The sequence below is a fragment of the Corvus kubaryi genome, unplaced genomic scaffold (assembly GCF_017639235.1).
Source record: "Corvus kubaryi isolate FWS band 111438036 unplaced genomic scaffold, C.kubaryi_AGA036_p1.0 133, whole genome shotgun sequence".
NCBI lineage: Eukaryota > Metazoa > Chordata > Aves > Passeriformes > Corvidae > Corvus > Corvus kubaryi.
Genome location: NW_024580667.1, coordinates 12,408,839 through 12,432,900, shown reverse-complemented (window position 1 = coordinate 12,432,900; position 24,062 = coordinate 12,408,839). Strand labels below are relative to the sequence as shown.

At 36.3% G+C, this 24,062-nt stretch overlaps 1 protein-coding gene across 6 annotated transcripts in view; it reads right to left on the bottom strand.

Moving 5' to 3' along the window:
• The window catches only part of ADGRG2 (adhesion G protein-coupled receptor G2), a 59,821-nt gene that overhangs the window by 2,723 nt on the left and 33,036 nt on the right, over nucleotides 1-24,062 (bottom strand). For 5 of the 6 annotated variants that reach the window (XM_042036840.1, XM_042036871.1, XM_042036879.1 and 2 more), the window contains 22 exons: nucleotides 24,008-24,040; nucleotides 22,706-22,747; nucleotides 21,556-21,603; nucleotides 20,913-20,980; nucleotides 19,260-19,333; nucleotides 18,390-18,429; nucleotides 18,235-18,269; nucleotides 16,805-16,887; nucleotides 16,122-16,182; nucleotides 14,939-15,627; nucleotides 13,154-13,352; nucleotides 12,688-12,844; nucleotides 10,489-10,638; nucleotides 10,152-10,274; nucleotides 8,971-9,016; nucleotides 8,762-8,865; nucleotides 8,040-8,164; nucleotides 6,310-6,578; nucleotides 5,482-5,581; nucleotides 4,891-5,165; nucleotides 3,298-3,399; nucleotides 2,392-2,544 (listed from right to left, as the gene is read on the bottom strand). In XM_042036840.1, the coding sequence (XP_041892774.1) occupies nucleotides 2,392-2,544; nucleotides 3,298-3,399; nucleotides 4,891-5,165; nucleotides 5,482-5,581; nucleotides 6,310-6,578; nucleotides 8,040-8,164; nucleotides 8,762-8,865; nucleotides 8,971-9,016; nucleotides 10,152-10,274; nucleotides 10,489-10,638; nucleotides 12,688-12,844; nucleotides 13,154-13,352; nucleotides 14,939-15,627; nucleotides 16,122-16,182; nucleotides 16,805-16,887; nucleotides 18,235-18,269; nucleotides 18,390-18,429; nucleotides 19,260-19,333; nucleotides 20,913-20,980; nucleotides 21,556-21,603; nucleotides 22,706-22,747; nucleotides 24,008-24,040 (2,976 nt within the window). The remainder of the gene's footprint in view (nucleotides 1-2,391; nucleotides 2,545-3,297; nucleotides 3,400-4,890; nucleotides 5,166-5,481; nucleotides 5,582-6,309; nucleotides 6,579-8,039; nucleotides 8,165-8,761; nucleotides 8,866-8,970; nucleotides 9,017-10,151; nucleotides 10,275-10,488; nucleotides 10,639-12,687; nucleotides 12,845-13,153; nucleotides 13,353-14,938; nucleotides 15,628-16,121; nucleotides 16,183-16,804; nucleotides 16,888-18,234; nucleotides 18,270-18,389; nucleotides 18,430-19,259; nucleotides 19,334-20,912; nucleotides 20,981-21,555; nucleotides 21,604-22,705; nucleotides 22,748-24,007; nucleotides 24,041-24,062) is intronic. The other variant, XM_042036863.1, reaches the window with a different exon arrangement.

Sequence of the window (24,062 nt, the reverse complement as noted above, 5' to 3'; positions counted from 1 at the left end):
TTAATGAGAATTTGGATTTTTTTATTCTAAGTATTTGTGTAGATGCTTCAGTTTGGATTTAAAGTTTAGTTGTTAATTTGAGCAGCCATCAAGCAGTTAAACAGGCACAAATGTAGACAGGGTAAGACAATCAGAAGAGCTTTGTTCATCAACTCAAATAAGGAAAAGGCTGAAATTACAGAAAACAACCATGCTTGCTGACAATGTGACTGTTGTTTAACCCTCTGCTTGACTACAACTGTTTTATTTTAGGAGTTTTCAAAATAGCTGTGCCCTAATGTTAGGGCAAAAGCTGAGAAGAAAATAATGCAGTTCTGTGAACAAATTCAGAAAGGTGGTTTGTATTCCTCAGTGAGGAAATCTGCAGGTTTGGCCATGTGATACCTAATGGTAGTTTTCCAAACATGCAAATCTGCAAGAGAGAAACTGAAAATAAGGAAATACTAGAATGCCATGAAAAAATGAAGTCCAGTAGGAAAGCAAAGCCACAGGCTATACAGACATCCCAAACTTACCACAGTAAGTCATTCAGTCCTGAATCTGGAATAACATTTCAGTGGAAGCAGTGAGGCCAAAACCATAAACAGTTTATAGTTCAGTATATTTATGACATGGGTCTTCATTTCTAGAGAGTTTTTGGTTTTGGAGGGCACTTTTTAAAATGAAGCCTTGCAATGTTATTTTCAAGCTCCAGCTTTGAGAGCAGAGCAATGACGTGCAGCAGATTAGAAGGTCCCATGCTAAGTGCAGCCTAATGCCTTTTGGAGGCACTAGCCCAGCTCCTCTGAGATACCACTGCCCCATGTTTGGAAGATCATACGTAAGGAATTGCCTCAGAGCTTTGCTGGGAGCTATCCAAGCATAGGTTTAGCCTCTTCTCATGGAAGTCCTAAGGACCCAGAAGAATTATTTTGTCGAACTATGCAGGCAAGGTATCATACAGGCCTCTTGATATGAATGGGGGATGTGGTATGAGGTTCACAGCATTCAAAATACACAATAAAATAGGAAATGAGGTGGATCACCTGAGCTATCCATGCTTGAGAGTGCACAGGAACAAGATTCTATCAAAGTTCTTTCAGCTGCTTTTGTCTGAGAAGCTTTTGGCACAGGACTCACAGACCCTCACACTGGAAAAGTCTGATTATGTGACTGAAGTAGGACAGAATTGGAGCACATCCAACAGAATTGGCATCACTCAATGGTTTAGACCATCAATTTAGCATCTCATTCTAAAATACCCAAAAGAAAAAACTTTTTCCAGAAAGCCACAACAGGCTCATTCACTCAGTTGCTACAACAAACAAGTTCAATAGAACATTTCTGCTATCTTTCTTTCTGTTGAGAAGAGCAGTCAAATGCTTTTGTAGCTGTGTATAAGCATTTCAAATGTTGCAGGGAGAGATGGCTTCTTTCATCAGAGCAATTAACACAGCAGGGAAAAAAGAACCCTACAAGACATGCAGGCTTTTGCGCCTGAAAATTTCTCTCTTTGAAAGGAAATCCTTCTACCTAAAAATATTGCCTTACTTTGTATTTAATGATAGTGAGAGTTATTGGATTCTGGTTCTCAATTGACCTGTTAGGTAAAAAGTATGTTAATCATTGCATTATGTGGTGTCCAAACAGGGAGATTTTACAAAGGAATGTAAAAAACACCAAAAACCAAACTCAATTTGGAAAGCTGTTCAGGGCATGTCCCAATGCCATCTCCTGAAGTGTTGTGATTTCTCTGCAACATGCGGTTAGTACACTCAAAGGAACAGTAACCTCTAACCCACATATGAATTCCATAGCTTTTACTCTGTACATCTGAGAGGTTATCAGCTGATATTATCCTGTTGATTATGTGCTGCCTTCTGACAGCATAGGCCAAGAAATGAGGACAACACAGCCTCTCCAAGCATGTTCATCAACTTCATAATAAACATTCTAGTTGATGACATGACTTCTTAGCCTCAGCTCTTGATCAGTTGGGAAAAATACCTCAGGCGCACAGGAGTAATGTCCTCTGAGTTTTGCTTGACTTAGGGTTTTATACATTACAGATTCGTAAGTTATTTTTCAGTTTGAAAAACTGATTGTCTTTACTGAGAGCTCAAGTCAGCAGCATGACGTGCCCTGCAAGAATGTGAAGAACTAGATTATGTTCACCGAAAAAAAGATCAGTTTTCAGTAAGTATAATCAGTGGTGATTCATATCTAGTTTTCTCAGCAGACAAATAAGCCACAGCAAATTGCAAGTGAAATTGAGCACAGTGCTACTTGCACCTGCATTTCAACTTCTCTGGAACAGAGCAGAGGGCAGTAGTTCAGAGGATAGTACTATGTTAGAACAAGAAGGATGGAGAATTTTGCTTCTGAAGAAATACTGTTGTGCAGTATACTTACCATTTCCATTTGCATGGACTGAATAATCATTATTCATTAGCAGTGTTGTAGAGTTAGTGGAGTTACTGTTTGATTGTAAGGAATTGGAAGAACTGGATACTCCTTGATTTACAGTCTGCTTCTTTAAACCATTTGTAGCAGTTCTACTCCAGTCTACAACAGATACATGACACCGAAAATAACACAACTCATACAAGCCCTATATAAAAATATAGTTAATAATGCAACTGAATTGATATAAAACCAAGACTTTACACACTTCTTCCAGTATTCTAGACAGAATTATACTCTCCTAAGAATTTAATGACTCTTGATGTTTAAAATTATTTAAATCTAGTTCCTTTTCTCTTGTCCCTTTTTAAAATACAAGCAGACAACTGTCACAGCTTTACAACTGCAGATCAGATCAGAAAAATAACTGAAGTGCAGTTGATCCTCTAAGCGAAAGTGTGTAAAAAGTATATAGCTTTACAAGATGACAACTACTGAGTAACAAAATAACAAAAAGTAATTAATGTGTTTTTTGGTTTAAACCATGTTTCACTTTGTTTCTGTGGAAGCCACTGGTAAAACTACTGCTGACCCAGAAGCTGGAACAAATCTTACCGTTTCTAACTGACCAAAATCTTCTGCAAAGACATGACTTTACCCTGCAGTGGAAGAGGTCAACTCTTAGCAGTTAACAGCTTAAGGCAACAGCATGTAAACATGCAAGAATTGCACCAGCTACCCCTTTAAAGAGTATCATTTTGGAGGTTTATTGTATCTTGGATAATAAACTAGAACTGCAACTGCAGCAATGTGATTATTTGCCCTCCCCTTTTTTTTTTTTTTTTGGGTAATTATTACAAAATACCAGGAACTTAACACTGAATATAAGGATTCAGAAGTTAAAAAAAAAATTACCTGAGTTTTCAGCCAGCCTGAATTTCCCACAACAAAGATATCTTCTCCACTGTTTGCGGACATTGTCTTTCGTTACACAATAGAAGATGAAAATGAAGAACCCTGCAAAGGAATAACATAGAAGACTGTTACAAAATTCACTTTTACTACTTCTTAATGAACAATGCTTTCATTTTCTTTCATTTCTTTTTAATTTCTACTAAAAAGTAATGATACCTTTCTTTGCTGAAAAAGTTTACAACTCTGAACACTGCAGCGTACTTTTTCCTCACATAGATTAGAGGAATTATACACACAAAAGAAAAAACAAAAAATACAATCAAATGCATAAAATGCATACAGTTTCCTTCTATCAAATAAGAGGGGAAAAATTCTGTTGATCTTGAAATTTACTTAATGCTTTTGGAAAAGAATTCATAATGTCAAAGAGAAGGTGTGATACCACACTGTCAGATTTCTATGAAGCTTTTTTAGCACATGGTGTGACACTCTTACATCTTTTATTAGCAGCTAACCTGTTACCACCAATGCTACAAAATTTTGAGCACTCATACAAAGAAAATAACTAATTTCTAAAATAATAATAATAAATGGTACCCCCTTTACCACAATTTCAAATATTTTCTAGAAGGGATGGTGCTCATCCATTTACAGTCTCCTTGTCTTTTTCTCATTCACTACTAACTGACACAGGGTGGCATCTAACTTTCCCTGCTTAAAAGTTCATCATAATTGTCCCCCTTTAAGGGAAAGCGGCACTCAGTCTTTGCACAATTTCCAATCTGCAGGGGGAAACAGCTGTATTAGGTTTAACATGAATAATAAATAATAGTAAATCAACACAGCAAATAGGGGAGAGGTGTATACACTGAACTGCAATTTTCATTGCTTTAGTCTCTCTGGGAAATTGTACAGTCAGTCATCTAAGTGCCATTTAAGCAGTTTGGATCTGAACTTCAGAAGTGCAATTCAGGTATATTTAGATAACTGTGGACAGCTATAATATCTTCTATTTATATAAAAGCCTTTGCAGCAACTCTGCTTTTGGATATGTCCAGTAGCACCCTGGCCTTTGCAAAACTTTATGTTTTCATATCTACTTCCCTTATGTTCTTAAGGACTATATAAGCCATGCTTAGAAGTTGGGCCACTAACTTTTAGATGTTGCAGCCTTGCCTGTCTCAATGACCCTTTGGTGAATGTCAAACCTCCCCCAGAAGCTTTAGGGGAACTGAAGAAATGATAGAATTTTCACTACATTAATTGCATTATAACATGAACACTTAGAGTAACCGAGTATTCAAAATTCATCTGTTTATTAGTGAAACACAGTCACTTCCAGGGATATCTGGTCTCCATACCCTTTTAAAACGATAATATTTATAAATATACCGTATGTATATAAATAGTACCTAGTTTTTCAGTACCTTATCATAATTGCATAAACTGCATTTTAGTATTACAGTAAATAATTAACATGTTACAGTACATACCAGAGTTAAATTTGTATTGCTGAATCAAGAAAATGGGATTTCAAAATGTTTGGTTTGTTATATTATACTTAGGAGGCTGTTACATGGAGGACAAACTTACCTTGCAAAGTGTTGAAAATGGTAAAGAGGTAAGTAAATACCTCATTTACTGTGAAGAAAGCAAACCCCCAAGTAATTCCCAACAAGAAAGTGAGGCCAGCAACACTCCTAAGGTCTTGGATGCTGGTTTTCCTTTGAGCACCGAGTTGTTTTTTCTTTTTGATACGACAGAGCTGGATCAGCACAACAATGAACATGCTGATATTGATCAGGAATATCAGGCAAAAGTATCCCACAGCAGTAATATAGAAGACAATTCGATTTTTGATCCAACAGCTAGAACAAAAGAACAGTCTGTCAACCGTTATGAGAAATAGAAATTAAGTGAAATGAACATAGACAAACTTTTTGTTTGTTGCACATGCAAACCATTTTTGCCTTTTTAGAAAAAAAGTATTTTTTTGGCCAAAGGATCCAGGCCTTCATATAGGCGATAAACCTAAAACACATGAGATATTGTAGAGTTATGCCATTTCAAAGGACTACCATTGCTTCCTTCCCTTCCCCACCTTTACTCTAAAGAAAAGAAGTTTGGAGGATCTTCTTCCATCCCCCACCCCCACGTCCCCAAAAGCACCTCCCTTTAACTCACAATTCATCAGGTCCATTTATTGAAACCTTTCCAGTGGTTATAAGTCCATAATTATCTGGTGATACTGCCAACACAATGGACACAACTACTGCTGGTAACCCTAAAAGATTATGAACAAACACATATGTAAAAATCCTAACAGAGACGGTATTATGAGGACTTGAAATTATTATATTTTTCTATGAAATCTACAACTTGTTTCTGAAATTTATCTGTTGAGTTCTGCTGACTATTAGCTGTCTGAAAAATTGCAGCATTCAAACTGCTCAGGAGCACAACTTGCAAACAAACAAGAACAGTCCTCCACAGCCAGCTCCAAAACTTTCTGAATAAACCAACAAATACCATTAGTCTTGAAACTGATTTAAAATCTCTTACAGCATGACCGATTTTCTTTCTTACATATGCTTTAAGAAACATTTAGGAGATAAAAATCAGGCCCAGAATCTCTTCATCCTCTATCCAGTTAGATCTGGTTTTGCTGATTTTTGTTAGTGTAGTGGTTTGGTCCTGCTAACCCATGACAGTTAGCAACGGTGCTATTCCAGAAAGGGAATATATATACTCATTGGCATTTATTCTCAAAATAATGGAAGCGTGCACACTCAAAATTGGTTCTATTGTACTAGCACAAGGAACACTTATTATCACTTTGCATTGCAGAAGCTTCAGTTCTGCAGCTGGGGGGACTCCATGACTCAGAAAGGTGGAACACATATAACATTTAATGATTGCCTAATTTTCATTGCTGACCTGTGTCACACTCACTGCAATACTTGATAAGAGGATTTATCTATTTAGCATACAAATGGAAAAAAAAATACATACCCCAACCAACAATGCAAAATTTAAGAATATATTTCCGTACATAGGTGTTAAAGACTTTCACAAGGGCCAGATACATGTGGAAAGCTTCCAGGCCCATCCAGGTGAAGGAAACCAAGAGGAAATAGTGAAGTAACACTGCAACTGCAATGCATAGACCTCGGGTATCATACAGTGCAATCCATGAGTCAAGGAGAAAAACTAAGTTGAGTAGAAGTAATGCAGCACACAGCTGAATAAGTATTTTGGAGGGGTAGTCTCTTCGGATTTTCCTGAAAAAAAAAAGCAAATTAGTGAGATGACATCAATTGTCTGTGGATCCCTGGCTTACTTCCTCTCTCGCAGTCCTTGGCATTCACAAAGGCCAGGAAAAAGAAAATTTTACATTTTCTTTCATATACAATGCTTTGTGTGTTGCATTTATACACGGAGAGAATAATTCACAACATATTTCCAAATTCACGGTCTGTATAAATAACGTTTTTAGAAAAGGTTACATACATACCAACAATAACTTGGAGATTAAGTGTTTAGTGCCATGGTTATTTTTTTGTTTTACATTGTATGTTGGAATTCTTGTTACATTGCTACCCAAACCCAAAATGTGACTGTTCCTTATTGCTAAACTAGATCAAGCTTTTGACTGGACATCTAAAGCCTTGATAGACACAAGTCCCAGTCTTAGAAAAATGAGAGAATAAAGAAAGAATACAAATGCTTTTAAAAATGATAAAATTCTGCACTGCTTTTTATATGTTGTATCTTAAATACATTCCTTCACACTTCTACTATGATAATCCATTATAAAATATTTCAGAGTGATACTTCTTCACGTCTTACTGCATAGAGCCTCATGATAATTCACTTGTTCGTAAGATTAACACTTCTGAAGACTGAATCAACACCTTCCTGGTGAACTGGGCAAATCTGTGCTGTTGGAGTGAGAGCTCCTCTGGACCCAGGCCCAGAGGAAAGCCAAAGCACAGGGGTTGAATTAAAACCTTTGGATAAGCTGAGATACATGAAGTCACACCAAAGTGAAACAGAAATATAGATTTTTAACTTTTAGTAGAAATATATGCAAAGTGCTTTAAACATTGAAAAGCTGCAGCAAAGAAATCTTAAACACAGTTCTTACTGCAGCAGAGTTACCTTTTCACAGAATTTCTTTACTTTAGACAAAACACAGATAGAACTATACTGTTCACATGTTTTAGATAAACAATTAGATTGTTCACATAAACAAGAAGAGCTTATAGAAACTATATACACAAATCTGGGTAATAGCTGTGTAATAATTGTGTAAGATTTATGACTATTAGAATTAGACCAGGATAAGTTAAGAAAAGAAAAACTAGAATCATGTGTCAATTTTATTGGTCAATTAACAAATATAATCCACACTTCTGTAAGTTTAGAAAAGAAGAAAAAGAAGAAGCTGTTTTTCTACTTGTTTGCCTGCTGCTGCTGCTGTTACTGCTTGGCCTTATTATGTAACCCCTTTGAACTCTGCCTTCAGAAGACTATGAGACTATGAAATAAAGAACTTCAGCAGGACAGCAGCCTCCTGCTCTTTCACCCTCATCAGCAAAGAGAGAGTATCCCATCAAAAGCTCAACGCTGTGCATTGTTTGTGGAGACAGAATCCTTAATTTTTGAAAAGGATTTCGCAATGAAGGCTATAATCAATCCCAATTGAAGACTAATGGGAGCTTAGTCGAATGGGTACTTACTCAAAGGCTATGTAGGTCACAAGAGTAACAGAAAGAAAAATTGCAGAGAGGCCACAGCCTATATATGATATAAAAGTCAGTACCAATTCTTGTGTGGGATTCAAAGGAGTCTTTCCATACAAGTCCTAAAACAGAAACAGAAGTTAATTTCAGAGAACATGTTGATTTAATGGAAAAAGATAAAAAACCACCAAAATAAACAAAAATACAACTTTTCCTCTGCACTTAAAAATAATTTTAAAAAAGGAATTCACTCTTTTCATCATGGCTCTTATAAAAAGTTAGATGAAAAACAAAAAAGCCAATCTAGTCTTGTAAAGAGCAGGGAGCTGGACTCCATGATCCTTATGGGTCCCTTCCAACTTGAGATACTATTTTAATATTCTATTACTCTAATTGTGAAAACCCATTTGATTAAAACCCTGTTTTAAATTTGATTTATCCTAAATTTTTTTTCCTAGAATATAAACAGCTGTCTAAATGTAAAAGCTGCAGCACTTGAGAATTTTTTTTTCCTCCAGTGGAAGTCATGGACTCCCATTTAACAAACAGTTTAAGCATATGACTAATTGTATGCTATTTGTACTAACACTGAAGCCAGCAGAACTGAGTATTATTTATTAGGTAGTATGTGCTTATTGAGTCCTCACTTACTTAAGACAACAGAAGGTTAAATGTGTTCTTAAATAAGGGTAAGATTGCATAATTTTTAAAATACTTACCATCAAAACTGCAAAACTTGTGAGATGGTTGCATGAACAGACTGTTTCATTTACTCTACTTTCTTTAACTATGCAACCTGCATATGACCAGCCTCCATGTCCATCTGTTAAAAAAAGCAGCTTTGTTATTCATTAAAGGCTTTACTTATATTAACATGAATTAACATAGCTAAAACACCACAGCATCTTGGGTGATCTCAAGTACTCACCATTTTTATTGAAGTCCCAGAAAACACATCTAACCGTTGAATTATCCTGTTTAGGAGTAAAAAGAATAAAAAATCTTACTAAACTGTGAGTTTAGGATTGAATGATTTCTGAATTATCTACAAAATGCTGTCAAGAATAAACACTGTATACAGCAAATCTGCCTGATCTACGTGAATGCAAAATTAATTTAGGTGCATAAAATGGATTAATATTGCAAACTGCATGTAAAAATATGCTGAACAAATTTGAAGTCACCATACAGGAGCTAGCTCTTGTGCTTATGCAAAGATTCTGCTCCTGGTAGAACCTTTTGAATGCTCTTTCATTGTCTTCCCACACTATACAACTTCTTGGGATTTCTCATCCTTCTGGACTTCATAACTTTTGAAGTCACGACCACACAGAAAAGGGAAAACCTTTTCATTTACAAATATTTGATCACTTCCTACTATCATGATGTTAAACATTTGCATATTGATTTCCCCACACACATACAAATGCCATAAATACCAGCAGTAATACACATTGTTATTGTTATAAATACTGATACTTCTACAGTTATATCTCAAAACTCATTATTATGTCAAAACAAGTAAAGATGTCACTAAGCCAGCTCCTGAAAAAAGCTTCAGGTGCATTAGTGGAATCCCTACATTTTTTAGTTTGTAGTAATTTAGGATTTTAAACTCTGTTAAGATATAGAAGACTTTAATCCTTGATGCTCCTTTCAGAAAGAGATGGTGTATAAGAGTCCTAATACGTCTAGATGACACAATCCTGTGCCATTTTCTTAGGGAAAATTTCAGTTTCCCTTATTTTCTGGCCATGTGGCACCCGCAAATGTCATGACTGAAACATCTTCTCTAACAAACCACACTGTCAGTCTTCCATCTAAGAGTTTTTATTCTTTGTAGAATAAAACAAAAGTGTAAGTAAGAAAGATAAAAACTGGATGCATACGTGATAGAGCAAAATTACCTTATCTTATTTGAGAACTAAAATGTATACCAGTGGTAAATAAGCAAAAAAGAGTGATTTTTAATGTCCAGATGAAGATGAAATGCCCACACTAGTAAAGCAGAACAAACTCACTGGTATTCTTAGTACAGTGTTTCCACTACAACAGCTTCAGTAGAGGCAACAAAACTGTACTTTAAGTCTGCCAAAATGTAAATCATACCTGATTAGGCTTGATATTCTGCAAAATGACAGTAACATTTGCCTTTAAGTTGCTAATGCTGAGGTTAGCAACACTTGATGATACTACACTGCTGATTAAAGATGCATTCTTCAAGGACAGATCCTGGAATGACAAAAAATGTGCCAGATTTTAAAATCTTAAAGGAAACAATAGTAGAGTACAGCATCCACAAGCTCATTTACTATGTGGAGTAAGCACTGGACAAAAATAATTACTTTTTAAGTCAGAAGTTTTAAAACATGTTTTGTGGGGAAAAAAGATATTTTGCTCTAAGCTTGAGTTTAAAAGCCTTATGAACAGTGGGCCAAAAAAATACCTGAAACACAGTGGTCTTTTTAAAGAAGTTGAATATAATTCTAGAAGCCAAGTCCAACTCTTCAGTGGGCAAATTTGCCAGCAATGATGAAGGAAGTGTAATTGATCCAAGAGTATTTAAATTCTGAATTGCCTGAACTCCTAGAGAGATCTGAAAAATAAACACCAGGATTACGCTTCGTTTCAGTCTCCAAATAAATAAATTATGACTTACTTTCAGTTTAAAACTTCAAAATAAACATCTCTTTAATCACTGTCACAAACTCACTGCTGCTTTCATTCCTCTCCTGCTCCAATGCATAAATAGCATTGACAGGACTGAAAAGGATGCATCCCATTTCAGGTCTGCCTACCATTGAAAATAATCTGCCTTTAAGCATTTGCCTACACGGACATGACACACCACTGTGTGTTTTGCATTGATTTGGAAAAGGTGAAGAGCAACAACCCCGGTAGGTTTATGTAACTGTGTAGGGAGATCAACATTTCACAGCATGAAAGCCTGCTAAGGCCAAGAATTTTTATACCCTGCAGGAAGTATGTCAGAATTCAGAAAAAGTGTAAATAGCCATTATTTGTCAATACATTTTTAAGTTCAGTAGGTTATGTTTATGTGTAGATAAGAACATAAGCCCTAACTTTTTGATCATCTGGCAAAAATTAAAAATAAACTGGATAAGCTACAATTCAGATAACTCAAGAACTTAGTGAACTAATATTGTACAGAAAGGGATCTGAACTTTCACCCATTTTATGTGCTGTGCTTACAGGCCAGGGTGCTTTGTTTAGTACAAAATCTCTCAACATTCTTGTCGCACATTAGTCCTTTACACACAAATATCATCACCTCAGTGTTCCTGGGAGATGTGAAACCTTAGTAGTACTGCAGAAAGAAATTATCTGAGTATTCAAAGAATGGCTGTAATAAGAGTAACAGTGTGAACTCCCCAAAGTGCCCTAACAACTTGGTTTAACTCTTCTGTTTAGAACAGCACACTCCAAATGTTTTTCACCATGCATCCCCTAAAAGTTTTTGAGCATGAACCCCAATATATACTCATCCAGAAGTTACATATATGTATTACTGTGCTAATATATTACTTAAGTTATAAAAATTGTTAAAGGAGATAAAAAATTATTTTTGGAAATGTATTTTTTATTTATTGATCATATAAATAACATTTTCCCACACTGCAATGGACTGTTGTGTGCACACCCTGAGTACTCAAACCCCACTTTGGAGATCACCGGTGTAGACAGACCCCAAAGAAATCCTGAATCAATTCCACAAAAGCACTCCTGTTGCTCTAGTTTGAAGTAGATGATACTTATTGAAAATTTTCAGTGTTTCATTGCCAGTGCCATGCAATAAAAAATCATTCCTTAGCAAATACCTGTATGTCAGCACTACCACCTCCTAGTCACCTCACATTCATGCACTATATATTGCTAAGAAATAGAAAATAACTCAAATGTTAAACATTTACATCATTTTCAGTAACACAGAAAAGTTTCAGTACTACTTATGTCTCACAATACATTAAGCTATTTTCTTCTCTGAGGAGGCAGAATATCCCAAAAATTTGTCCAAAACTTTCCATCTCTCCTTGATTAAGCCTCCTAGGCTGGTATTGTCCAAATTATTATTTTCTCTGTCAGGAGGGAGGTTTTGAATGAGGTAAAGGGGATCCAACCAAACTTTCTAAGCACTTCTTTCTTGGTGAGATGCCATCAGTGACAAACATCTGAGCATCATTATCCAAGCAACATACATGGTAGTTCTTTCCTGGAACCCTCTGCAATTATTTCTTTCAAACAGATGAAGCCATCTGGCAACATTCCTTGACAAATTTCAGCACTGTCATGGTGGCTGAACAAATGACTCATAATTCAGGGGATTTGAGGCAAAGTTATTCTGCCAAGCACTTTGTCCATTCTGGTGTTCTAGCTGTAACCTCTCCAACAGCTTATTAGTTCTGCCAGTTTCTGCTAAGTCAGCTGCTGTTTTACACCTACTTACACAGTTGAAAATTAAAGGAAAAACTATGGAGGGCTTAAAAAAAAGTCTGAAAATAACACGAACTAAATATCCTGAAACTGACATAAACAAATAACAAACTCATGTTCATATAAATATAAGACCATAAACACTTTAAAAAAAATATTTGAAAATTTGTAAGTATTGTAAGCATTTTGTAACCTGGAGATCAGCTGAGTCCTGGACAGCAAAAGACATTTGATTGGAGCGGATTCTGTTGGTTTTGACAACTGCCAGAGCCAAGGAAGGGGAGACAAATTCAGCAGATGATGTCGATAAGTTCAGTTTTAAGCCAATATAGTCCACCAGTTTTATAATTCTGTCAAATAAAAAGTATACTTAGTATTACCAAGCACATACATCCAAAATTCTGAGGCAAGTTACGGTTATGGAACAATAATCCAAGTGTAGTGTAAAATGCTCACTTATTATGGTGTCAACACAAAAAAACCCCAACGTTTTCCATGGCATTATATTATAGTACGGCTGGTAACATTAGAATGCTTGTCCTTCCATTTTGAATAACTACATTAAAGAACAAGAAAAATTCTTCTGGATTATGAAAAAGCGAAACTTGCTGAAGACATTTTATCAAGACATCCTGTAATCTATTGCCAAAATGACCTACCTGTTAGAAATTCGCAGTGGTAATGGCTGAGAAGCAGTGAGGATACCGCTCACCTCACTAACCATCCTTTCTACATCTTTTGGCTCTACTTTTCCAGCTGCTAAATCATTTTCTATTTTGGACACAATTTGCTCAGCTGTGGCAATACTAATGGTAGTGTGTTCGGAAGTTGTATTTGTAGTAGCTGAGAGAGTTTTTCCTGTGACAAACAAAAAGTTAAACATTCTGTTCAACAAATGAAGTAAGCTTGGAAAAGCAGAAAAATTAAACACTTCTCTTGATCAAAAAACCATATAACTACTTGTAAGGTTTCTCAACGAGTTATATAATTCCTCCCTATCAGCTACTTTGCAGTGAGCAGTAATTTAAATCTCATGAAAACATAAGGCAAGGTTTCAAATTGCCAACATTAATTTCACATTTTATTGATTTCAAAGTTCCTCACATCAGACCATTAATATATTAAATAACCTATTATTTTGAATTTTTAGCCACTGAATTTCTGAGAGTGTCAGAAATTTGAAAAGAAGCTTATAAAGATGTGTACAATCTTCATAAGAAAATACATAGCCAGTAACAATATTTCCCATCAGTAATAATATTTTAAGGACGATCCAACATTATTTTGCGGTATTTTAAATATTAGAATAGTTTAAAAAAAAAAAATCTGCCTTTCTCTCTGACTTATTTTTTTTCTGTCCAAAAAGCATTTGTTCTATTGGGAACTTAGCACAGTACCTCCCTATGACAGTTATAAACCAGTGTGTAGGGTGAGGTATTACCACAGCCAAAGGCATCAGAATGTATTTTACAATACATGCACATCAAATGAGAGTTGTCTCAGGGTTTTCACATAGAACAGAATCACAGAATCATTTAGATTGGAAAAGACCTCCAAGATCATTGAGTCCAGCCTTTGACTGAACATCACCTTGTGAACTAGACCAGAGCACTGAGTGCCATGTCCAGTTGTTTCTTGAACATCCCCAGAGATGGGGACTCCACCACACCCCTGGGCAGCCCATTCCAATGTTTAACAACCCTTTCAGTGAAGAAATTCTTCCTGAATTCTTCCTGATGTCCAACCTGAACCTCCCCTGGGCACTCCTATCCTGTCACTGGTTGCCTGGGAGAAGAGGCCGACCCTCACCTGGCTACAATCTCCTTTCAGGGAGTTGTACAGAGTGATAAGGTCATCCCTGAGTCTCCTCTTCTCCAGACCCTTCCCCAGTTCCATTGCCCTTCTCTGGATACACTCCAGCACCTCAATGTCTTTCTTGTAGTGAGGGGTCCAGAAATGGACATGGGATTGGAGGTGCGGCATCACCAGTGCCCAGTACAGAGGGACAATCGCTGTCCTGATCCTGCTGGCCACACTATTGCTAATCCAGGCTAGGTGCCACTGGCCTTCTTGGCCACCTGGGCACCGCTGGCTCATGTTCAGCCACTGTCAGCCAGAACTACCAGGTCCTTTTCCTTCGGGCAGCTTTCCAGACACTATTCCCCAAGCCTGGACTGCTTCCCAGGGTTTCTGTGACCCACGTGCAGGACCCTGCACTTGGCCTCGTTGAGCCTCTCATACAACTGGCCTTGGCTCATCGATCCAGCCTGTCCAGATCCCTCTGTAGAGTCTTCTTACCCTTCAGCAGATCAACACCCCCACCCAAAGGAATTCACAATAATTGCAAGGTCACCTCTCATATATATAATGTTGTTGAATGAAGTTTCAAAGCAAATCCAGAATATGGCATTCAAAACAAAGAATTATTTATTTGTCATATTTACCTGGGGTCCCACGGCCATCAGCAGTAGAATGAGGACGAGAAGCTGAGACAGAATGGTTGACAGGACTAACAGTAGGGGTCAAAGATATTGTGAAAGGAGTAAGGGGAACAATAGGTACTGTACTAACATTTTTGCTACCAGATATAAGTTGGGTTGTAGCAGGAGGAATTTGTGCAACAGATTTGGTTATAGCCTCAAAGTGGCGATTTATAATTGGAAGTTTGTGGGGCTCAGAAGAAGAAAGTGCAGAATGTTTAGTGAAACCTACAGAAGGAGAAAGTATTGTAAAAGTTTTGTTAAGGTGTACAGCATCAGATTTAATTGAGAAGGCAGCATTAGTGACAGATTCTGTTGCAGCTGTGGGAACAGTGATGGATTTACTGGAAGTTATGGAAGAAACAGTTGGCATGGTAGGTGGAGTAGGAGATTCAGAAGAGGAACGTGTAGTGGTAACACTGGTGGAAGACATAGAAGTTTCAGAGAAAGGGTTTGTAAGGGGAGGTGTGGAGAGAGTTCCAGAAAAATAAATTTCTGTGAATGGTGGGATCAGTGGTCTAACTGTGGGGCTTTGTTTAGCAGAAAGTATAGTGGGGGGAATAAAAGAATTAGATTTGAGGAAAGTCTTTTTAGGGAGAGAAAGAGAATGAGGGGAAGGAACCCATATGGAATGAGGTGGCACTTGTATAGTACTGTAAAAGAAAAAAAGGTTAAAAAAATCCATGTTAAATTTAGCATTGTTTCTACTTTAAAGAAAATGAATTATAATAGAGGAATACATATGAATTATATGGACATAATACTAATAATGTGTATTTTAAAACCAATCAGATTGGATGTTTCATGCTCTAATATTTAGAGGGTTCTTACATTCTATTTTGCTGTAGTTGTTAACTAGCAAGTCCATAAATAAATACTGCTACTGTCTTTGCTGCCTGTTCTGAAGGTGAGCTGCTGTTGAACACAAAAGCTAGATGCATCAGGGAAAAAAGTGAAAAAACCAAAGGGATAAGAAGGGAGGGAAGGGAAAAAGGGAGGAAACAGAAGTGACCTACACTGGAAAATGCTGGTCAGCTTTTTCTTGTGGAGTCCTTTCTGCCTATTACACTAAAGCATGGAAGCTTACTCTAGCAAAGTATTAGAAAATTTAGGAAATTAGCAAGTCAAATTTTGTATTTATACTTACTACATCTGTAATTCTTCAGCAGTCAAGGAACAATACTTCAGTGATGAACAGCAGCATTGATCTGAGATGACAAAGAACCATTATCCTTAAGCATAACAACTGCTAACATCATTAAGTAGAATATTTAACCATGTGTATTAGGTCTTCAAACAACATAATTTATTTTGAAGTTTGTTATGAAATTAGTTTTGCAAAACAAAAGAACTCTTGACCAGTCAGAATATTGTCATACCCCTAGATTTTTGTTCAATGCCTGACAAGTTCAGAGTTCTCTTTTTTTTTTAATTTTAAACAAACCAAAAAGCAACACTTTTGAAACAGAGACAAATGGTATGAGCCACTACTCCATCCTGTCACAACATCACTAAGAAAATTTGGCTACTTAACAATCCTTTCAATTCAGATTGTCATTTCAGCAAGACATGTTCTCAGCTTATTTTACACCTAATCCTTTCAAAGTGTGCTCTATTAAACCCAGTATTTTATACCAAAATATTTTTGTAAGTTATTTCTATCACACACACCCCCAAAAATCAGAAGGCTGCATTTTTATGTATTTATATTGCTCAAAACAGAAAATATTTTGATCTAAAAGTAAGTAACTACCTTGTCTTTTTAGCTACTTGAAGACCACATGTAAAGACATTAAATTGTGATGAGATTGTGTTTAAAGCACAACTTACCAAGTTGGCTTATTTTTGCTTTGTCTGTTAAACTGCTTATATTCTTTCTCTCAGCCAGCTTCATTATGAAATTGCAGTGTGTACTATAATAAGAAGAAAAAAGCTTAAGGCTCAAGAAACAGAGCTGCCTCCTCTTTACAACACATGAAACGAACATCAAATGCTAAGTGAAAGCACACTAGCGCAAATGCTAAGTGTGAAAGCACATTTTTCCTAGGCTCTGTCAGATTTGGGCATATTTTTAATGCACATAAACCCCTATTCCAGGCTAATTAGAAGCATAATACATCAGTTTGTGGCACTTGTCCCTTACCTCTACTATGGTGATTCTTAAATGGGGTCCTCCCTAATCAATGTTGGCCATTAAAGAGTTGATAATTTTGTAAAGATAATAATGTAATCTCCACTGCTAGTGTAAATATGCCAGTGTTTATGAAACTTCCACCACCTGGGGAAGACAGCATTCTTTCTTGACTTTAGAGAGAAATTCAGTGACTCATTCAACCATGTAACTCCACCTTTACGACTACAGTTCGACAACTTGAAGCCCTGCCCAAACTAGTGAAGCTCCAGTAAAAATTTTTCATGTTCAGAAAATGCAAACACAGAGATGAATGAAAAGGCTTCCTTCCAGCACATAATAATGAAAAGATTACCCTAGCAACTGCCAGTACATGACATGAGGGTGTGATCTGAATACTTTCTGTCTCTATTATTTGAGTGTTTTGGACTTTTCTTTCACCCTAATCTAGGAAGATGAAGTCCAGATTCAAGTATTTGGGGAAATAAAGTTTCACATTTTGTTTTAGAATACAGTGTTTCCAAGCTGATAATTTTGAAGGACAATTTAATGATGAGTAGCAATTAAACTGAGAGATTTTATTTTTGTTTCAGGGCTTCCAGGATCACCTCTCCGTAACGGCTTTGCCATTCTGATAACCCATGGTTTCCAGACTCTGAACTGGTTATTTCCTCAGGCTTCCCTACCCCAAGGATGGTTGGTTGCTCAAGCTGAAGAACAGCAACTTGGGAAGTCTCAAGCAAATCCCTCATAAAGATTGCACTACATTCACAAGTTCTGTAATTCTGGTGCTCCCAGTTATGTGACTCAGCTAATAGCAAGATGCAGAAGAAATATGACAGGAAAGCCTGTGCTTCAGCAGAAGACTGATGAGAAGTACATCAAATACATTTGGGTTAAATGAAACCAACAAACTCTAAACGGTTTTTTCAACATCACGAATGCCAGGAGAATAATGAAATCAGAATTTGTTAACCTATATATATATTTCTCCAGCCTGTTTCTTGAACTCCTGAACTTCCTAGAAAGTTTGTCTTTTTCTTCTGTTACAGAGCCATGCATACTTTACAGATCACAAGACAATATATGAGCTTTTAAATATTTGATCTTTAAAAATTTAGAAACAAACCTCTGGTTTTCTGCACTGCATTCCATAACAGAGGACTGTAATGACAAACAAAAATAGAAAAAAATTGGTTTATAAGGAGAAATCAGGAATGATGCGTTTTCATAAGTAAGTTGAAAAAAAGTTTTCCAAACAGTAACAACAATTGGCAATCTTACCTCACTTACTGCTCGCAAGGTTTTGTTGAACTCTGAAATGCTTTAAAATGAAAGGTTACTGTTAGGGAGGATTTTTAGTTATGTTTCTAAAAACAATTACAACAATTTAATAAAAGAAACCAATTACAGACAAAAAAAAATTTCCAGTTAATCAGTGATTTTTTTGAAGTCAGGCCAGTTCTAATACTGTAAAACCACATTTCAAAGCATTAAACATTTGAAGAGCTGACTTTTATTAGTCACTACACAAACTAAATTTAAGCCTCTGTCATCACATTTGAACATCAACCCACTGTAAATGTTATTTAAAAGAACAAAAGATAAATCTTAATGCTGCATTTTGACAAGCGTTACTTAGAATAGAATTCTAAATTTATATTCAAAGCCACAGAAATAGAACAAGTAAAAAAAAAGCATTTCTTCCACAAACAAGATTTGTCCTGAAAAATCACATCTTTGTGATTTTCAGGACAAGTTTGGGAAATATTCACTCATTCAAACCTCTTCTTATAAAGACAGGGAAAGAAAAAACTCACCAAAATAAAGTCATAGCTATGACTTCAAGAATGTTTATTGGAGAACATGCAGCTAGGAAAGTTCTCTTCTTAATTTCCTACCAGATAGACTGGAATCCTTAAATTATAACAAACAAACATTTGGTGTACCATTTTTTAAAAGAAACTCCAGTGGTACATAAACTAACTAAGAGTATTCTAAAAAATATTAACCTTATGTTAAGGAGCAAGAACGTACAACTTGTGAAATTTTTAATGTGCAGGAACAACACAAAATCTGCTCAACACACGGAAGGTCTCACTTCATCTTTTTCAAATATAACAAAGATGTCAATCCTTATTCAGAATTACTTACCTCAGTTCTTGTGGGGCATGTGCTGGAATTTCAATTAATTTTCTGACTTGAGTGTGGGTGGTTATGTTATTAATCTGTTAGAAAAAAGATCCCACGGCTAAGTACAGCCAGTAATTTTTAGTCTTAAAAGAAAATTGTTCATTTCACACATTTTAATAGGCTGAAATTACAAAGATAAGAAGCACATTTTCTCATGAATACCCTGCAACAAATATTTACCATGACATTGTTGTCACAACTTATGGAAGGAACTGTTGATCTAGTATAGACCAAATCCCAAAATCTGATTTGTGAAAGATAGGGGCAAGAGGACAGTGAACTCACCATGTCGTATGTTGGAAAAAGAGGAATTTGGCTTAGTTTGCAACAAAGACAGCTTAGACCAGACACTGAATGAATTTTTTAACTCTAAGTGCAACAACGAGACACGCTCCATAACAGACGTAAGTAACAGATGAGAGAATACTGCCAGTGAGAAGTCAAGAATTGCACGAAAGACATGGCAGAACTGAGCTAAATAAGTATGATCTAGCATTAGTGTCTGGGGATGCACTGAGGTTTATCTAAGGGCCCTTTCTATATATGCATTCTTATGCTCTTCTGGTTGCCAGCATTACAGGTTATTTTTACATTTCGTGCAAGCAGCAAGTGCCATGAGGCAAAACATCATCTAACATATGTGGTATTGACTTCCCCTAAGAAATACTCTTCTAAAAAGCAAGAGTTTCAAGACATGGAAACCAGTTTTCCCAGAAGCTGTAGGCATAACGTTACCACGCTAGGACAGTTTCAGTAGGCATTATCACCAGTGAAACACAACATAATGTTGAGGTGGGGCATATCCCCGCCCAAACTCAATGCTCCATGTGCAGCTGTGCAGTAGCTCTCCATGCATATGTTGTTGACTACTCTCATGCTTTCAGGGACTGGCATGTGAAATCTCAGACTGAGGACTGACAAGGATGTGTAGGATAAAGATACAAGGTCCTTTTTTCCTTCCCTCAGTTTCCATCTGTAACAATTAAGCATTGTTGTCCTCATAGTATTATCTTGATACTGAATCATCTATATGGTCCTTGCTGTGCATGACACTGTCCTCTCAAAACTCTCTTCTGTTGTAAAAATGGACACACTCATGTCAGATAACCCTATTGCAAAATTAATAACTCAGTAACCACAAGCCAAAGAACATAGAATGATCATGCAAAAGCATAATTGACAATAAACACAAAAAAATAGAACTATTTATGAGAGTCTCAACATGAATTATTCCAGGATATAATCCAACTTTAATTATGCCCAAATAGTTGCCATCTAATGATGCTCATCTTCTAAAGGCAAGTGCCTGAATTAAACTCCAAAGGAAGATCCCGTGTGCCTAAAGGTAAATTCTTGAGATTACCCAGAGCTTCCCCCTCCTTTCAGTGGCCATGCAGAGAATACAGGTCCTTACTGTAGGAAGTTAACTTAGCTGGAATTTTAAAATCTAGCTGCAAAGCAGCTTTTAAAACAGAGCTGTTGCATCCACTGCAAACAGTATCTTGTACTGCAAACACAGTAAGAATCATGTTATGGTATCAGTATTTTAAGTGTAGACAAAAAAACTCATTTCAACCTTCCTCACAATAAAGTTTTAAAAGAAAGAATACTTACTATTTCTACATTTAGTGATGCATTATTTTCTTCACTTGCCCGAAGCTTTACCTTGCCCACATAGAACACTAAAAGCAAAAGTAAAAAAAGTTAGGAAAATCAATGCTAAAACACAGGATGCAAAATTTTTTGAGAATTGAAGATTTTACTGTCTTGTGTTTTGATACGAGGGAAATAAGAATACTTTCACTAGCTTATCTAGTGTGCAATTGTTCTTCCATCTTATCACCTATTTCAACAAACAAACTCGCCCAATAGCTCCATTATTTTCTATATATTTAATTTTGATGGCTGTCCCTAAATTCCTTCTAGTTAATCTATTCCCAAAACAGAAAAACTGCACTGTGTGTTACTATTAATAGAACTCCATAGCATACTTGTTTCTTGGGGTTTTTTTGTAATTGTTATCTGCAATTGTGTGCCTTTGATGAGAAACCAAAGATCAAAAGTACAATAGTCTCAACACTACTTAACCTTCCCCCGTTTAATATTTTTAGAATTCATATAAAATCTCTCTAAATTTAAAAGGAAATTTATTACAGACCTAGCTTTTACATGGCAACTAAATGTTGCTTCATTACTCAGAGTATAAAATAGTTGGACAAGATTTTTATAAAAAAAATGGGAAAAGAAAACCACTAACCTGAATAATTACAGGTACGTGTTACGTTGCATACAATGGTTTCTCCTGCTATAGATTTTTCGGGAAAAAAACCAAACAACCACTGAGTAAAAAAGTTAAACATAAATCCAATATTAACACATGTATTTACAATCATTCCAGTGTTTGAAATGTAAATGTCTTTATCTTGTGGAAGTATTTGACATACTGTCTAGGCTTCACCTCTTTACAGCTCTTACCATGACATTTTCCAAGACTTAGTATTCAGAAGTATTCATGCTGCCTTTGATTAATAATTTTGAATAATTTTCTGCAACAGTTTTGACAGAAGACTTACATGCAAGTGGTCTTCATTTTTTTTCTTTTTAAAAAATTTAAATAGAAATTAGCATATAATTAATAAGCTCTTCAAATATCACAGAATTCAACCACTAGGCAGCACATTATCTGCTTCTGAGGATCCTACTATGGCTCCATATGATAGCATGAAGCTAAAACTGCTCTACCTGATGGAATTCAAACTATGATGACAGCAACCATGTACACTCATCTAGTAGAGCATGCCTTCATTTAGTTACAGCAAGCTTTTGGCTGCTCCATATTTGCTATATTTTTAATACTACCTACACTGCTGAGAAATAACACTGATACTAAATTAGGGTACTGTAAACAGATGGCTCTGTTGTATAATATAAAAATAAAGCATATTTGCATCCAAGACAAAACTCCTACACTTGTTCATTAAAACAAAGTGGCAGCATGACTTTCCTTACTTAAGCAGATGGATTGGCCCCCATTAATGGAAAAAAACTAAATCCTATTTTTTCTGCTGTTATCATTAGTTAGTACCAAATGAGAAGGGAATTTTTTTTTCCACTTTCTCTGTGGTACAAACATGTGACTGTAAAAGTTTGATGCTTCATCAATTTTATCACCATCAATAAATAAGCCATCAGAAGGTACAGACTGTAAGCTGGTGGTAATATTCAAATTATTAGAAAAAAACCCAGTTTTTCAGACAGCAGTTTAGAGTAAAATAAAGTTGATGGTTGGACTTGATGATCTTAGAGGTCTTTTGCAAATTTTATGATTCTGTGATCCTAAAAACTTAAAACTTGATGTTTTGTGTTTGAAGCACAAAAACATATCAGTGGTGATAGATGAAACCTACCTGGTGTTACGGTGGAGTAATAATCAGTGCTTGTAAGTGCTTCTGTTAAAAAAAATAAAAAGAAAGTCTAAAGTTTTCACTTTTTAACTTCAAAAAACTATAAAACACTGTAGCAGAGGGGGGTCCCGTGAGCAGGGGAATCCAGCCAGAGTCACGATACGAACACCGATACGATTTGAGCATCGTGCTCCAGTTTTATTATTCTGTTACACCAAGTTATACTTTTTCCCCAAGTTCACACCCCTTTCCCATGAGAAAGCCTCTAAGCAGCGGGGGAGCTGACCAGTGTGTACCTTTTCCCAAGGCTGTTCAAGGCTGCTGGCTGGCAGGTAACTAGCAAGCCTATCTTCAGCCTGAGGCCCTGTCAGGGGTACTTCTGCAACAGCCCTGGGATGCCCAAGCCCTCCTGGGGTATCCTATATTCCACAAGGAATCCCTCTACACAACACACGTCACAAAAATTATTTCTATTTCAGACTCTGTGTTTCCAGGAAAAGTGTAAATACATGACAATTTACAAGAAAATGAAGTTACTTTCAGTGTGGGAAATGCAAAACCAGCAACTGGAGTAAGATCCATCCAATGTTTATATCCCCATCTGAGCCAGCAACTCCTGGCTCCCTACTGTTCAGAGGAGAAAGGGGTGCTTTTACAGTGGTTCCCATTTATCCTATTCTACATGAGCAATCCAGTGTAAGATCAATCTTGTTCTACAAATGTGTTTTTCAATTAACAACGAAGAATAGCAGGATGTCCAGCTCCTATACAGGCATGGAGGAACCTGTACTGATGTGGAATAAACCTACTCCTTTTTTCAAATGGCAAAATCAGGAAAGGAAGGGGTAGCAAGTTCTTCTGATTGAGTCTTCCCTGATACAACCTGGCAACTCTTTGCAAGAACATGTATCATGTAAGTGTCATGTATTTAAGGAACGGGGTGTACATTTTAGTTCAGTTAAATAACTTAAATAGTTATCGGAAAGCATAGAAAACATTTCATATAGATATACAAAACCCCCTATATACGTGCTAAAAAATACATCTGCCCTGTTTGAGTTTTGGTAAGCAATACAATATTTTGAATGAAAAAGAAAGGTTTACAGGTCAGTTAAGTGCACCTCGGAGCCCTAACCATACAGACTTAAAATACAGACTGCAGATAAATACAAATTTTAAGATCATGTATGAAAATAATTTGGAATAAACGAACCCCAATTACTAAAAAACCCAACAAAAAAGCAACAAACACAAATGCAACAAACATCTCCCTTGAAACCTTGCTCTCTTCATGCAAATTCTCACCTGTACTTTGTGTAGTTTCCTCTGAAGACATATCTGAAATAGAAAAATTCATAAC